The 14,812-nt window shown below is 41.9% G+C and overlaps 1 protein-coding gene across 2 annotated transcripts in view; it reads left to right on the top strand.

Moving 5' to 3' along the window:
* Positions 1–14,812, top strand: part of ell2 (elongation factor for RNA polymerase II 2) — a 227,121-nt gene that overhangs the window by 145,012 nt on the left and 67,297 nt on the right. For both annotated transcript variants that reach the window (XM_072516322.1, XM_072516323.1), the window contains exon 6: positions 6,145–6,269. In XM_072516322.1, coding sequence (XP_072372423.1) covers positions 6,145–6,269 — 125 coding nt within the window. The remainder of the gene's footprint in view (positions 1–6,144; positions 6,270–14,812) is intronic.

The raw sequence follows: 14,812 nt of genomic DNA, 5'->3' as shown, positions 1-14,812 counted from the left end.
AAGAGATTGGAGATGGCGTCCTGCAAAGGAACCAGCCTACAAGCAATGGTGACGGCGCCGTTGCCGTTCTCCCCGAAGAAATACACCACATTTCCAGTGGTGGTGGCAACACTAAAAATTTGGGGGCAGTGGAGACGACATAGGGGAAGGACGGGAGCCTCGGTGCGGTCCCCGATAAGAAATAACCATAGGTTTGTCCCGGGGAGAATGGATGGGGGATTTGGAGCATGGCAGAGAGCTGGGGTTGTGCAACTGAGAGATCTGTTCGTAGACGGGACGTTTGCGAGTCTGGGAGCGCTGACGGAAAAATATGGGTTGCCCCAAGGGAATGAATTTCGATACATGCAACTGAGGGCTTTTGCGAGGCAGCAGGTGAGGGAATTCCCGCAGCTCCTGATGCAGGAGATTCAAGATAGTGATCTCAGGGACATGGGTGGGGGATGGTAGGGTGTCGGATATATACAGGGAAATGAGGGACGTGGGGGAGATCATGGTGGATGAGCTGAAGGGGAAATGGGAAGAAGAGCTGGGGGAAGAGATTGAGGAGGGGCTGTGGGCTGATGCCCTACGCAGGGTAAACTCGTCGTCCTCGTGCGCCAGGCTAAGCCTGATACAATTCAAGGTTTTGCACAGGGCGCATATGACCGGAGCAAGGCTCAGTAAATTTTTTGGGGTAGAGGATAGGTGTGGGAGATGCTCGAGAAGCCCAGCAAACCACACCCACATGTTTTGATCATGTCTGGCACTACAGGGGTTCTGGGTGGGGGTGGCAAAGGTGCTTTCGAAGGTGGTGGGGGTCCGGGTCGAGCCAGGCTGGGGGTTGGCTATATTCGGGGTTGCAGAAGAGCCGGGAGTGCAGGAGGCGAAAGAGGCTGATGTCTTGGCCTTTGCGTCCCTAGTAGCCCGGCGAAGGATATTGCTTATGTGGAAGGAAGCCAAACCCCTGGGCGTGGAGACCTGGATAAATGACATGGCAGGGTTTATAAAACTAGAACGGATAAAGTTCCCACTAAGGGGTTCGGCTCAAGGGTTCACCAGGCGGTGGCAACCGTTCATTGACTACCTCGCAGAACGATAAAGGAAATGGGAAGGTAACAGCAGCAACCCAGGGAGGGGGGGGCCCGGGCGGGTCCTCAGGGGTGTTTTTGTATAGATATTTGTATTAGGCTATGTATATTGGATTGTTTGATTTTATTTTTGGAGAGTTATTATTTTTGATATGACGGTTGCCATTTAGTTTATGTATTATTTATTTATTTGTTAAAAACGGCCACTGTTATTTATACTGTTTTATTGTTGTAAAAAGGAAAACCTTTGTATTGTTTTGTTTGGCCAAAAAATTTGAATCAAATATATATTTTTTAAAAAACTTTCAAAGGGGAATTGGGGAAGCACCTAAAGAGGCAGAATTTACAGGTCTGTGAGAAAAGGAGGGGGAGTGGGAACAACTAACTTTTTGCAGCAAGCTAGCTTGAGCTGGATGGCTGCCTTCTGTGCCATATGCAATGATTCCTACAATACAATGGTGACTATACTTCAAGAAAAGTACTTCTTAGCTGTAAAGCAGCATTTTAGGAATTCCTGAGATTGTGAAAGGGATCATAGACTGTCTTTCCTGTAAATAAATTCAATCCTTTCAGTGAAGAAAGTAACTGGTTGTTAATCCAGAAATGTGACATCACATATTCTGTGTGCAGATTGGTAACCACATTTGCCTAAGTAACTGGCTACACTTAGAATGTCTCAAAGTATGCTCTTTCCTAGGGGAGGAGAGTCAAGTACTCGGGGACATAGGTTTAAAGTAAGTGGGGAAAAGTTTAGACCAGATGTGCGAGGCATATTTCTTTTACACAGGGTGGTAAATATATGGAACGTGCTGCCTGGGGAGGTGGTGGGAACAGGTAAGATAGCAGCATTTAAGGGGCATCTAGACAAATATATGAATAGGGTAGGAATGGAAGGATACGGACTCCGAACGTGCATACGGTTGCAGTTTAGGCAGATACCCTGGTCGGCGCAGGCTTGGAGGGCCGAAGGGCCTGTTCCTGTGCTGTATTGTTCTTTGTTCTTTTTTATTTCATAACCAATTACATTTTAGATCTTTTTGATCTAAATTAGAATTTTGCAGGATTCTAGATCAGGCATATTTTACTATAGAAATGATAAAAACCTGATTCCTTTGATTCAACCAATTACAGGAGAAGGCAACCAGAAATAATTATTTATTTGTGGGGAATAAATGCTTTGCCTATGCTTACTTGGCGCTTCGAATGTTAGGGCTGAGATTGGAGTTTCCAATCATTTCTTGTGTGAAAAGCTTATTAAAATAACACAGCAGCTTAGCAAGTAGTGAGCACAATACTACACTAGTTATCAAATAGAGGAATGCTTAAATTGGATAATTCTTGCACCTAAAGAGTTCTTTTTTTCTAATTTACATAAGTGATTACTTGCTCTGTTGAGTGATTGTTTGCAATTTTTGAATTTGGAAATCTTCCATAGGGGTGCACACTTGTCGAACAGGTGCCTGAGTGTGGCAACTAGGGGATTTTCACAATAACTTAATTGCAGTCTTAATATAAGCCACTTGTGACACTAATAAAGATTATTATTATCATCATTATTATTCATGAAGATTTTAACTTTTTTATTTCTTTGCTGAATTTGACTGAACTAGGGTTACCAACTCTGCACATATTCCTGGAAATGTCATCAAATGACTTCCTGGATCCAACCTCTCCGCCACCACACTATCGCTGTTGGTCATCAAACACACCTGCCTTGCAGGTCCCTGCTTTCCAAAGCAATTGGAAAACAAAATTACTTAATTACAATGCTTTACTTCCCGTTGGACAGGTTTTTTATACTATCTCCAATACTTTTATAGTGTAAAGTGAAAATGAAAATTCATGCACACTTTTTTTAATGTCACTATGATTTTTCACCTGGATTGTATCCTGGAGATCAATTGTTAGTTCCTGGAGGATTAACTCCTACTCTGAACCATTGCAGTTCATTTGCCTTCCCTTGGAATAATTTCTGTACTAAATAGATGTTATATCACTTTGAGTATGGTTTTGATTACTTAGCTTATTTCCAAGGACTACCGATTCTCCTTACTCAGCGATTACTTTTAAAGCCTTTTTCTACTACATTTCACCAGGAAGGAGCTGCGCTCCGAAAGCTAGTGATTCGAAACAAACCTGTTGGACTTTAACCTGGTGTTGTAAGACTTCTTACTGTGCCCACCCCAGTCCAACACCGGCATCTCCACATCATCTTAAATTAAGAGTATTCAGCATTGTTCAGCAAGTGCTACCCAATCGTGGAATCACCTCGTACACATTTTGTTTTTGCAAGTGTGACTGGTTGAGTACGGTCTGTACTCTGCCTATTATGAACAACCAAAGGAACATGCTGTTTGATTTGATCAGCCAGTCATTGGGGCATATGGCCTAAGTACTTCACACTGTAAGCACTCGCATTCATGCACTACATTGCACAATTATGTGGTAGGCAGAATACCTTTTGGATCAAGGTTGTGCAATCTTGTCTCCGAATTTAACCCTTTGAGTCCTGGTATAATCCTGGTAAATCTACACTGCACTCCCTTGGAGACTAGCATATCTTTCCTAAAGTGTGGTACCCTGAACCGATCAGTGTACTTCAAGTGTGATCCAAACAGGGCATGGATAGCTGAAGCATGATTTCTATTCCATTGTATTCTAACCCTCTAGTTCTCAGGACATTAACCCTTTTAGCTATTTTCTGTGCCTGTTCAAGACATTTTTGATGATTAATGTGTCTGACTTATGTCCCTGGACTTTTATTGTTTCCAGCTTTCCACCATTCAAATGCACCCTCTTCTGTCCTTTTTAGATTGAAGTGGATGACCTAACATTTGTTTACATTGAAATGTATTTGCCCCAGTTTTGCCCATTCATTTAATCTCAGCATTTATTTGTAATTTTACGATTATAATAATGCACATCTTTGTGTCATCAGCAAATTTGGAAATATGGCTTTTTGTTCTATCATCTAAGTCATTAAAAATCTAGTGAATAGTTGAGGCCCCAACATAGATCCTTGTAGGATGCCACTAATAACATCCTGCCAATTAGAATGCCTGCCCATTATTTATATCCTCCACAATTCCACAAGCTTCAACTTTAGCTCTTATGAGAGACTTTACCTTCTTCAAGTCCATATAAATAACATTTGTAGACATTCCCAAAGAAATACAATGTTGTTGGCCGTTATCCGTTAGTATTTTCACTTCAGCATATTGTCTATTTATTTGAACTCCTGGGTGTTTGTGTTCTACCACAAAGCTTGGTGTCTTTCCATGTGTATACACTCATTCCTTATTTTTCTTGCCAAAATGTGTTTCGACACACTTACCAAATTAAATTGCAAATGTCAGGTCAGCTAATTTCTGACGTCCTTGCTATTTTCGAATTTGTCAAGATTTATGTCACGATTTCTGCATCACCTAATCATATATCAGGAATAAAAGTGGGCCTAGCACTGACTCCTGAGTTCCACAAATTACTGTCTGAGCAGCACCATTTACTCTGACTTTGTTTGCTGTATGTCAGCTTAAATGTTCATCCATGCTGTTGCATTTTGTTGTACCATTAACCTGCATTTTTCTATCAAGCCTCTTGTGCGACAGCTTATTGAGCTTTTTCTCAAATTCCATATGCACTATGTCTACTATAATCCACCATCTATTCAGTCAGACACAAACAAAAGATTTATTAAAGTTCTCAAGAGATGGCTTACCTTTAATAAATCTGTGATGGCTGTCTTTGGTTAACCCACATATTTTAATGCTCACTAATTTTATTTTGAATTATGGGTTGTGAGTTTAATGTGGAGATTGGCAAGAGATATTACAATATGATCCTGACAATCTCATTCAACCCAAAGAGATGACGAATTGTAAAATCTATAATTTCTCAGATGCTACACTTGGCCCACACAAGAATTTAATTTTACAATTCATACCATATGCAGGGGCAGCTGCAATAAGTATATTTTATTGCAAAGACGAGATGCAAGTAACTGAACCCCAACAAGACCAATTTTTCAATTCATTCTATAGCTTGGACCCCCAAAGGAGACGTCTTTCCCACTCCCACCCCAATTTGCCTAATACCAGCTCACCCAGTAAAAGCTATGGGGCTACCTGCTTGGCATGGGCCTCCCCTTGCCACAGGTAAAGTAGCAGTGGGACAGGATGGGCACTAAGGGTCTCAATAGGCCCAAAGACTTGTGGGTCACTGCCTCCACCATAAAATTTCAGAGCGTTTGGGTGCAGGCAAAAAGCAACAGAGGTCACACCATGCATTTTACAAGCCTGCCTCCTTCAGGTGAGCCTAAATACGCCCCCTGGTTTCTTAATCTTTGTTAGCTAATGGGGATTTTAAAAATAAACTTTTCCCTTCAGCAATAAATGATAGAAGAGTTCAAAAATATAAAATAATTCACAAATGATGTGTATTTTTAGGAACTCCATTTACACTTGAGCATGACCAGTTTGTTGTTGAGCTTTTCTTAAATACAAAAGTTTACGCTTTGTTTATTAATTAAGGAGCTTTTAAAACTAAACTCATTTAGAATGAGTATAACAACTTAATTTTCTTTTAAATTCCTTAAAAGTCTTGACTTTATGTAGCACTGTTGTACATCTGAATGTACTTCACCTTTAAGTAAGCAGACATGAGGGATTTCATGAACAACCATAAGATGATTGGCAAGTTGGCCTAGTAATGTTCATTGAGGTAAGGAAATAGCTGGAATGTCAAGTGAACTCCTGTTCTTGAAATAGCCTAATAAAATCTGCCTGAACTATTGGACAGGTGCATTTTACTTCAACCACAAAGCCTATGTACTGCAACAGGTTGTAAGCTTAACTTTTATTATCCAATCTTGGAGTGGGACTTGAACTCATGGCTTTTCTTGGCAGAAGGGGTGCTAATAGCTTTATCAAACTGATCTTTTTAATTTTTTACTTGTCATTACATGGATGTTCAAAGTCAATCAGGATAATATTTTAGCATTTTCCCTACTTTTATTTTGTTAGATACAGTTAATCTAGGATGACCATTCCCATTGGTATAAAAGCTTGCTTTCTTATAGGTGGCTAATATAAACTCAAAAGACAACTCCTATACTGTGAAGGATTTTGTGTATAAGGAGGTTCAGCGGGACTGGCCTGGTTACTCGGAAGAGGATCGGCAACTGTTTGACAGAGTGGTTTCCAGGTAAATTGACTTCATTTTGTTCTAGTTTTTTTGAAGGAAAGTTAAAGATGCGCATTTTCCAATCTTTGCAACTGTAGAGTCATAGTTCTAAAAGGTATTCAATGAGCAATTTATTTGGGTGGTATCTTCAACATAATAGAACTTCCCTGGGTGCTTCACAGGAGTATTATAAAACAAAATATAACGTGAGCCATATAAGGAGATTTCAGGTCAGATGACAAAACAAGTAGGTTTTAGGGAGTCTCAAAAGGAGGAAAGTAATGTTAGGAGGTGGCAAAGCATAGGGAGGAAATTCCTGAGCCTCATGCTGAGGCAGCTGGAGACACAGTGATGGAATGATTAAAATAATGGCTGCTCAAAGTTATAGAATTAAATGAGTGCAGATATCTTGGGGAGTTGTGGGGCTGGAGGGGTTTACAGAGCTAGGGAGGGATGAGGCCATGTAGTGATTTGAAAACACAAGATATTGCTTGATCCACGCCAGTTTAATTCAACAAACACAAATGATGGGTGAATAGGTCTTTTTGCAAGTTAAGGAAAAGACAGCAAAGTTTTGGATGATCTCACGTTTACAGAGAAAAGGCTTTGTGAAAAATGAACAACTATTTCCCAGTTTCACTAAGACAGCTAATTTCATTATCCTTCACACACCAAGCAAATTAAAGGAGAGATCATTCAGGGCACCAGCCCAGTTTGAGACTTGTTACTAAGATAGCCAACAACTCTGCAACTTCATAGAAAAGGGTGAAGAATTGCTTTTAACACGTATTTAATGTTTCAGAGGTGAAGTTGTCTCAAATAGCATTTACAGTATTATGAATCAGACAGAATTCAACAATTTATATTTACTCGAGTTACAGTCAAGGGTTTTTGATTTATGTTTTCAACATCTGTTAACAGGAAGCATTTTCCTGTAATTATCATACCAGCTACATATGCAATGAATCACTACGTCACAACCCAAGCTTCAATCATTAATTTTAATAGATCATTTTTTTATTATGTCATTCATATGAATCATTTGATGAGAACCAGTATTTTGGAATAAAATTAACGGCATCATTCTTCAAAAATCTCCCATAATAATAATATCCTATCACGTTAGCTAGTGATACCCTATAATTGAGCAAAACTCAAATGACCATCATCAATGTATTCTAAGAGACCTCAAAGAAAACTCAGTCCAGCGCCTTGAAGAATTGATGGATGTTGTTGGAGCAACAATGTCAAACACTCAAGCAGCCAAAATCTCTTCCTGCTTCTAGTTCAGTGCCATAGCCACAATTCTCCAGTTATATAAAGAACAAAGAACAATAAAGCACAGGATCAGGCCCTTCGGTGCTCCGAGCCTGTACCGGTCATGATACCAACCTTTGCCAAAACCCTCAGCACTTGTTATGTTTTGAAACCAAAGCTAGAACACAATGAATGCTGTAAAGAACATTTTAAGAATTTGAAACAATCTGATTTTCAGTTGATTACGCATTAGGGCTTCCTTCATTGCTCGTCTATCTGTGCGATTGGTGACTTGGATTTTTTAAAAATTCATTCATGGGATATGGGCACTTCTGTCTGGGCCAGAATTTATTGCTCATCCCTGGCTACCCTTGAACTGAGTGGCATGCTAGGCCAATTCAGAGGATATTGAAGAGTCAGCCACATTGGTGTTTGGGGGGGTCACGTAGGCCAGACCAAGTAAGGATGGCAGATTTCTTTCCCTAAAGGATAGTAATGAACTGAATGGGTTTTTATAACAATACACAATGATTTTGTGAACATCATTCGACTTTTCATTCCAGATTTTTATTGAATTCAAATGTCACCATCTGCCATAATGGGATTCAAACCTAAATCTCCAGCGCACCTGGGCCTCTGGATTACTAGTCTAGTAAAAACACCACTGCCTCCCCCAGCTGTTGCCTTGATGCATGACAGCAACAATCTTTAGTTAAAGACTGACATGGAGCTTGATTTTCTGGGAAATGCCAATACTATCATTTATCTTGAACACAAAACAACTCCCTTAAAAATATTGAAAATATTAGTAGAAAAGGAAGCATAAAGATGATTAGATCCTATATCCTTTGGTTGTTTTCATCAACCAATCACACCGTTTCCTGATAGAGAGACCATCTTCAGATGCTTAATCAATTATCTTCCTTAAGGTCAGAAGAGGGATGTTCGTTGATCATTGCATAATGTTCACCATTCATGACTCCTCAGATACTGAAGTAGTGCGTGCTCATATGCAGCAAGACCCGGAAATATTCAAGCTTGGGCTGATAAGTGGCAAAGAAATCCATGCCACACAAGTATGAGACAATGATTATCTACAATGAGAGAGAATCCAACCATCTCCCCTTAACATTCAGTGGCATTGCCATTGCTGGATGCCTCAATATCGACATCCTTGAGGTTACCATTGACCAGAAACTGAACAGGACCAGCCATATAAATACTGTGACCACAAGCAGGTCAGAGGCTAGCAATTTTGTGGAGTGTAACTCATCTCCTGACTCCCCAAAGCCTGTCCACCATCTACAACGCACAAGTCAGGAGTGTGATGGAAGCTTGATACCATTCAGGCAAAACAGCCAGCTTGATTGGTACCCCATCCACCAACTTCAACATTCATTCCCTCCAGCGCTGATGCACAGTGGCGGAACCATCCACAAGATATACTACAACAATTCACCAAGGCTTCTTCGACAGCACATTCCAAACCCATGTACTCTTTGACCTAGAAGGGCAAGGGCAACAGATGCCTGGGGACACCACCTGCAAGTTCCCCTCCAAACCCACACTTGACTAGGAGCTATATTGATCAAAATCCTGCAACGTCCTCCCTAACAGCACTGTGGGCATACCTACCCCCATTGACTGCAACAGTGCAAGAAGGTGACTCTCCACCACTAATTGGGGATGGACAATAAATGCTGACCTAGCCAGCGACACTCTCATCCTGTTGGAGAATGAGAAAAGGGCCTTTTTGCAGGTGCTTGTTATGGAAAGCATTTGGGTCGACCTGGCACTGTGGGCACACTGATAGCTCTTGGTGGCTGGAGGTTCAGAGTTGTCAGTGATGTGCTGACTGAAGGACTGCCTTGGTGGGATCTTTTTTCTCGTGATATTGCTTTTATATGGACGGCACGGTAGCACAGTGGTTGGCACTGTTCCTTCACAGCACCAGGGTCCCATTTGATTCGTGGCTTGGGTCACTGTCTGTGCGGAGGCTGCACGTTCTCCCCGTGTCTGCATGGGTTTCCTCCGGGTGCTCCGGTTTCCTCCCACAAGTCCCGAAAGAAGTGCTGTTAGGTAATTTGGACATTCTGAAATCTCCCTCAGTGTACCCGAACGGGTGCCGGAGTGTGGCGACTAGGGGATTTTCGCAACAACTTCATTTCAGTGTTCATGTAAGCCTACTTGTGACAATAATAAAGATTTTTATTGACACTGCTGTTTGTAGCCTCGATGATGGAAATGGTAAATTGAACAAGGCAGTGATTGGTCCAGCAGTCATCAGTGTCACATTTGAGGCATTCGGGATGTAGTAGAATACAAAGCTGGGTAAGTTGATAGTTCTGAAAGGATAAGCTAGATGCCAAATGATGCATCTCTTTTTGGGAGATTTGGAAAAAAAAAAAAATTCTGAGGTGTAACTCCGCACCAGTAGGAAACCAAAAATTATTATTTTTACGTCCCACTGAAAGTGGGCAGAGGTATTGTTTTCACCTAGTTAATCTGTAAACAATATATCAAGAACTGAAAGACTAATTTCAACAAAACTCGGTACATGGATAGAGTATGGCCCAAGGAAGACTTTTTTGGTACAGATGTAGATCTAGATCCTGAAATCTTTTAAAGGATCTGGGGAAATAAGGCAAATTGATTTTTTTCAGAATGTTATGAGTTTAAATATAATTGTTTTTGCATGTTGTGGATTATTTTAGCTGCTATCGTGGGATTTGTCACAGCTGCCAAAATGTGAGCAGAATTTTGAGAGCAGGTTGTTCGATATGGATTAGTTTGAAGCCTCCTTAGTCAGATGGAATCTCTTAATAAAAGTATTTATTTTTTCAGCTTTTGTCTTTACAGAACATCAACCAGGCAGGGAAATCTTCAAGGACATGTTAGATAATTGTAATGAACTGTGGTGGAGGTATGCACTGCTGAGTGCCCGCTTCACTTATCTTGGTGGATGTGATCAGTAACAAGGATTGAGTTTTTGTCTTTTTTGTTTGCTGACCGAGTAACTACTTTTCATATCAGAATTTGATCCTTAACTCGGAGTTGGTATTCTCACTTGTACACTAGAAAATTATGTGACAGGCCTCACTCTGTAGCTTGAGCACATAATCCAAGATCATAATTTCAGTACAAGACTGAGGGAATACTGCATTGTTGGAGGTGCTGTACTTGAGTTGAGATGTTACACTGAAATCTTGTTCATAAAATATCTCTGGCATTAGAGCGAACTTCTCACCATGTCTTTGCCTATTGGCACTTCCCCCAGTCCCAAACCATGACACCTACGAAGGTCAGCTGAAATGATTTAAAAACAAAATCGTTATGTTGCCATACTATTTTCCCCCAATTACATACATGTTCTATAATGTCCAGTGAGTATTTATTTTTCAGCCAAAAGGTTTGCCTTGGATATAATGACAGCTTAATTTAGTTAAAAGGAACAGAATGGCCAAGTTGAGGAATATTCAGTGAGAGGTTCGTCCGTCGGACTAGAATCGCTTCTGGTCTCTGCTGTGCTAGGAGGAGTGCCCAGGGGCAATTCACTCTCCTTCTCCATGCAAATGGATGCATGATGGGGTGCTGGCGGGATTCTTTAGGAATTTCCATTATCGGGCCTCCAGTTTGAGCAGTTGCGGTTGGCCAAATACAGAGAGCTGGCAGCTGGCCCCCTCCCCCACAACACATTCTGTCGTCCCGTTGCCCCCACCCTCCAGTCAGCGTCATATTAAAGCAGTCTGGGAACGATGCCCTTTCAATCAGCATCGCTGAGAAGTGGTCTGGTGGGAATGGTGTCCTCGTGGTCAGCATCGCAGTCCAGCGATCTGGGAATGGTGCCCTTGCAGTCAGCATCACAGAGAAGCAGGCTAGGAACAGTGTCCTCGCAGTCAACATCGCCATAAAGCGCTCTGGGAATGCTCTCCTCCCAGTCAGCATTGTAGTGAAACCGTCTCAATGATGTCCTCGTGGTCAGCTTTCAGTGAAGCAGAATGGGAATGGTGTCCTCGCAGTCAGTATCGCAGAGGAGCAGTGATGATTTTTACAAGTTTTTGAAAAAGGGATTATCTGAGAAACAACTGTGTAATTCAAGGTTATAAAAATAAAATATTAACAGTCAACAAAGTAGTGTAAGGGAAGTGAAGTTTGCGTAAAGGGAGGCAAGTTACTATTCTTATACAAGCATAATTTATGTTAAAGGGAATAAATAAGGGGCTTAAGGGTAACCTTAAGGATAGCTTGCACCCGTGATATGCTCCTCTTGTGCTGTGTGACAAATCATGGTGACTATGTGTACGGGAAGTGTATCCAACTATAGATACTGGCTAGCCGCATTTTGAAGATGGAGCTGAGGGTGGATTCAGTATGGAGCAACTCCTATGCTGAGCATGTAATGCATAGCACGTTCAGTGAGGTGGGCACACCGCAGGCAGAAAGGGCATGGGTGACCAGCAGGTAGAGTAGAGGAAGACGGGCAGTGCAGGTGTCCCCTGTGGTCATCCCCTTTTCTAACAGATGTACCATTTTGGATACTGTTGGGGGAAATGACTGTATAGGGGAAAGCAGTGGCATCCAACTTCATGGCACCATGGGCGGTCTTCTGCCCAAAAGGAGAAGAGAAAGAATAGCAAGGCTATAGTGATAGGGGGTTCAATTGTAATGGGAACAGACTGGCGTTTCTGTGGCCGCAAAATAGACTGTTGCTTCCCTGGTGCCAGGATCAAGGATGTCACTGGCTGCAGGGCATACTGAAGGGGGAGGACAAACAGGCAGATATCGTGGCACACATTGGTACCAACGATGTAGGCTGAAAAAGGGATGAGGTCCTGCAAGCAGAATTTAAGAGTTAGCAAGTAGATTAAAAAAACAGGACCCAGAAGGTAATAATCTCCAGGTTACTTCAGGTGCCAGGAGCTAGTGCTTATAGAAATCGGGGGTTAGTTCAAATGAATGCCTGGCAGAAGGGATATGGTGCAGGAGGGAGGACTAGATTTCTGGGACATTGGACTGTTTTGGGGGATGGTTGAACCTGTACAAGGTGGGCGGGTGGCACCTGAACTGAAATGGGTCTAGTGTCCTTGCAGAGAGGTTTGCTAATGTTGTTGCGGTAGGTTTAATCTAACTTGGCAGGGGGGGTGGGATCCTGAGAGAACGTTGAGCAGGGCGAGATGCACAGCCAGTGAGTCAAAAAGGTGCAGACGTACCAGACCAGTTAAGTCACGTGGGAGTTTGGCAAGATTGGATGGTATTTTAATGCAAGGAGTCTTAACAAACCAGGCAGATGAATTGAGGACACAAGTTTATGTATGATTGGCAGCTCTATATTCCAGGATATAGGATTTTTGGGCGAGACAGAGAAGCAGGTAAATAGCAGGCCTGTCGCAATTTTGATCAGGGAATCGATGACAGCAATAAGAATGGACAACATCTTAGAAGGCTCTGCCAAATGAAGCCTTATGGGTAGAACTTAAAAATCAAAAAAGAGAAATCACATTGCTGGTGTTGTATAGACCCCCTAACAGTTGAGAAGAGCAGATGTGTAGGCAAATTTCAGAGAAGTGTAAAAGTATAGGCAGTGAAAGTGGGGGATTTCAACTTCCCCAACATTAACTGGGGTAGTCATAGTGTGAAAGGATTAAATGGAACAGAATTCTTAAAATGCATCCAGGAGAACTTTTTAAGCCAGTACGTAGAATGTCCCACAAGAGAGGGGGGCGGTCCTGAACTTAATTTTAGGTGACAGTCAGACAAGTATCAGTGATGGAGCATTTTGCAGACAGCGATCATAAGTCGGTTAGATTCAAGATTGTTATGTAAAAAGACGAGGATTGACCTGAAATCAAAGTTCTAAACTGGGGGAAGGCCGACTTTAATAATATCAAATCTGATTTGGCCAGAGTGGAATGGGCACAGACACATTTTTCTGTTAATCTGTGACAGAACAGTGGGATGCATTTAAGAAGGAAATAGGGAAAATACAGGGCCAACATTTTCCAATAAAGAAAAAGGGTGGGGGCAACAAATCCAGTGAACCCTGGATATTGAAGGATATACAGCATTGGATGAAAAGAAAAAGGGAGCCTTATGGCAGATATCAAGAGCTCAAAACAGCTGAAGCCCTAGAGATGTATAGAATGTGCAAGAGGGAACTTAAAAATGAAATGAGGAGAGCAAAAATGAAATGAGAGCAAAAAGGAGACATGAAACGATACTGACAGGGAAGATAAAGGAAAATCCTTAATTTGTCTTACAAAATATATTACGGGTAAAAGAATAACTAGGGAAAATAGGGCCCACAGTGGTAGTTTGTGGGTGACATAGGTAGGGTCATAAGTTAATACTTCTGTCGGTGTTCACTAGTGAGCAAGGCGGTGTGGTATAGAAATCGGGGAGAAGGATTGTGATGAAATTAACATAGACAGAGAGGAGGTTCTGAGTGGTCTGGCAGACTTAAAAGTCGATAAATCTCCAAGGCTAGATGAAATGTATCCCAGGCTGTTGAGTGAGGTAAGGGAGGAAATAGCTGGGGGTGCTGGCAATAATTTTCAACTCCTCTCTGACCACAGGAGAGGTGCTGGAGGATAGCCAATGTGGTACCATTATTCAAGAAGGGGGAAGGGATAAACCAGGAAACCACAGGTCAGTCAGTCTAACCTCAGTGGTGGGGAGACTATTGGAATCAATTATAAGAAACCAAATTAATCTGCATTTGGAGAATCTGGGATTATCAAGAACAGCCAGTATGGTTTTGTTAAGGGGAGGTGGTCATGTCTGACCAACTTGATTACATTTTTGAAGGTATGTAGATGAGGCAATGTATTTGACGTAATCTACTTGGACTTCAGCAAGGCTTTTGATAAGATCCCACATGGGAGTCTGATAGCGAAGTAAAGAGCCCATGGGATCCAAGGAGATTTGGCAAACTGGATCCAGAATTGGCTGAGTGGCAGTACACACAGGGTGATTGTCGAGGGATGTTTTTCAGACTGGAAGCCTGTGTCCAGTGGGGTCCTGCAGGGATCAGTGTTGCGGTCCTTTCTGTTTATGGTTTATATACATGATTTAGACACAAATGTTGGAAGAATGATCAGTAAATTCACAGATGATATGAAAATTGGTGAGGTAGTAAATAGTGAGGAGGATAGCCTTCGATTACATAAGGAAATAGATGGGGTGGTCAGATGGGCTGATCAGTGGCAACTGGATTCAATCCACTTGGGCAGGATAAACAAGGCAAGGCAATACATGATGAACAGCAAGACCCTGGGAAGCAGCGAGGATCAAAGGGATCTTGGTGTGCA

This window comes from Scyliorhinus torazame, chromosome 9 (genome assembly GCF_047496885.1).
Source record: "Scyliorhinus torazame isolate Kashiwa2021f chromosome 9, sScyTor2.1, whole genome shotgun sequence".
In the NCBI taxonomy this organism is placed as follows: domain Eukaryota; kingdom Metazoa; phylum Chordata; class Chondrichthyes; order Carcharhiniformes; family Scyliorhinidae; genus Scyliorhinus; species Scyliorhinus torazame.
The sequence above is the reverse complement of the archived record's forward strand: the minus strand, read 5'-3'. Positions and strand labels throughout refer to the sequence as shown.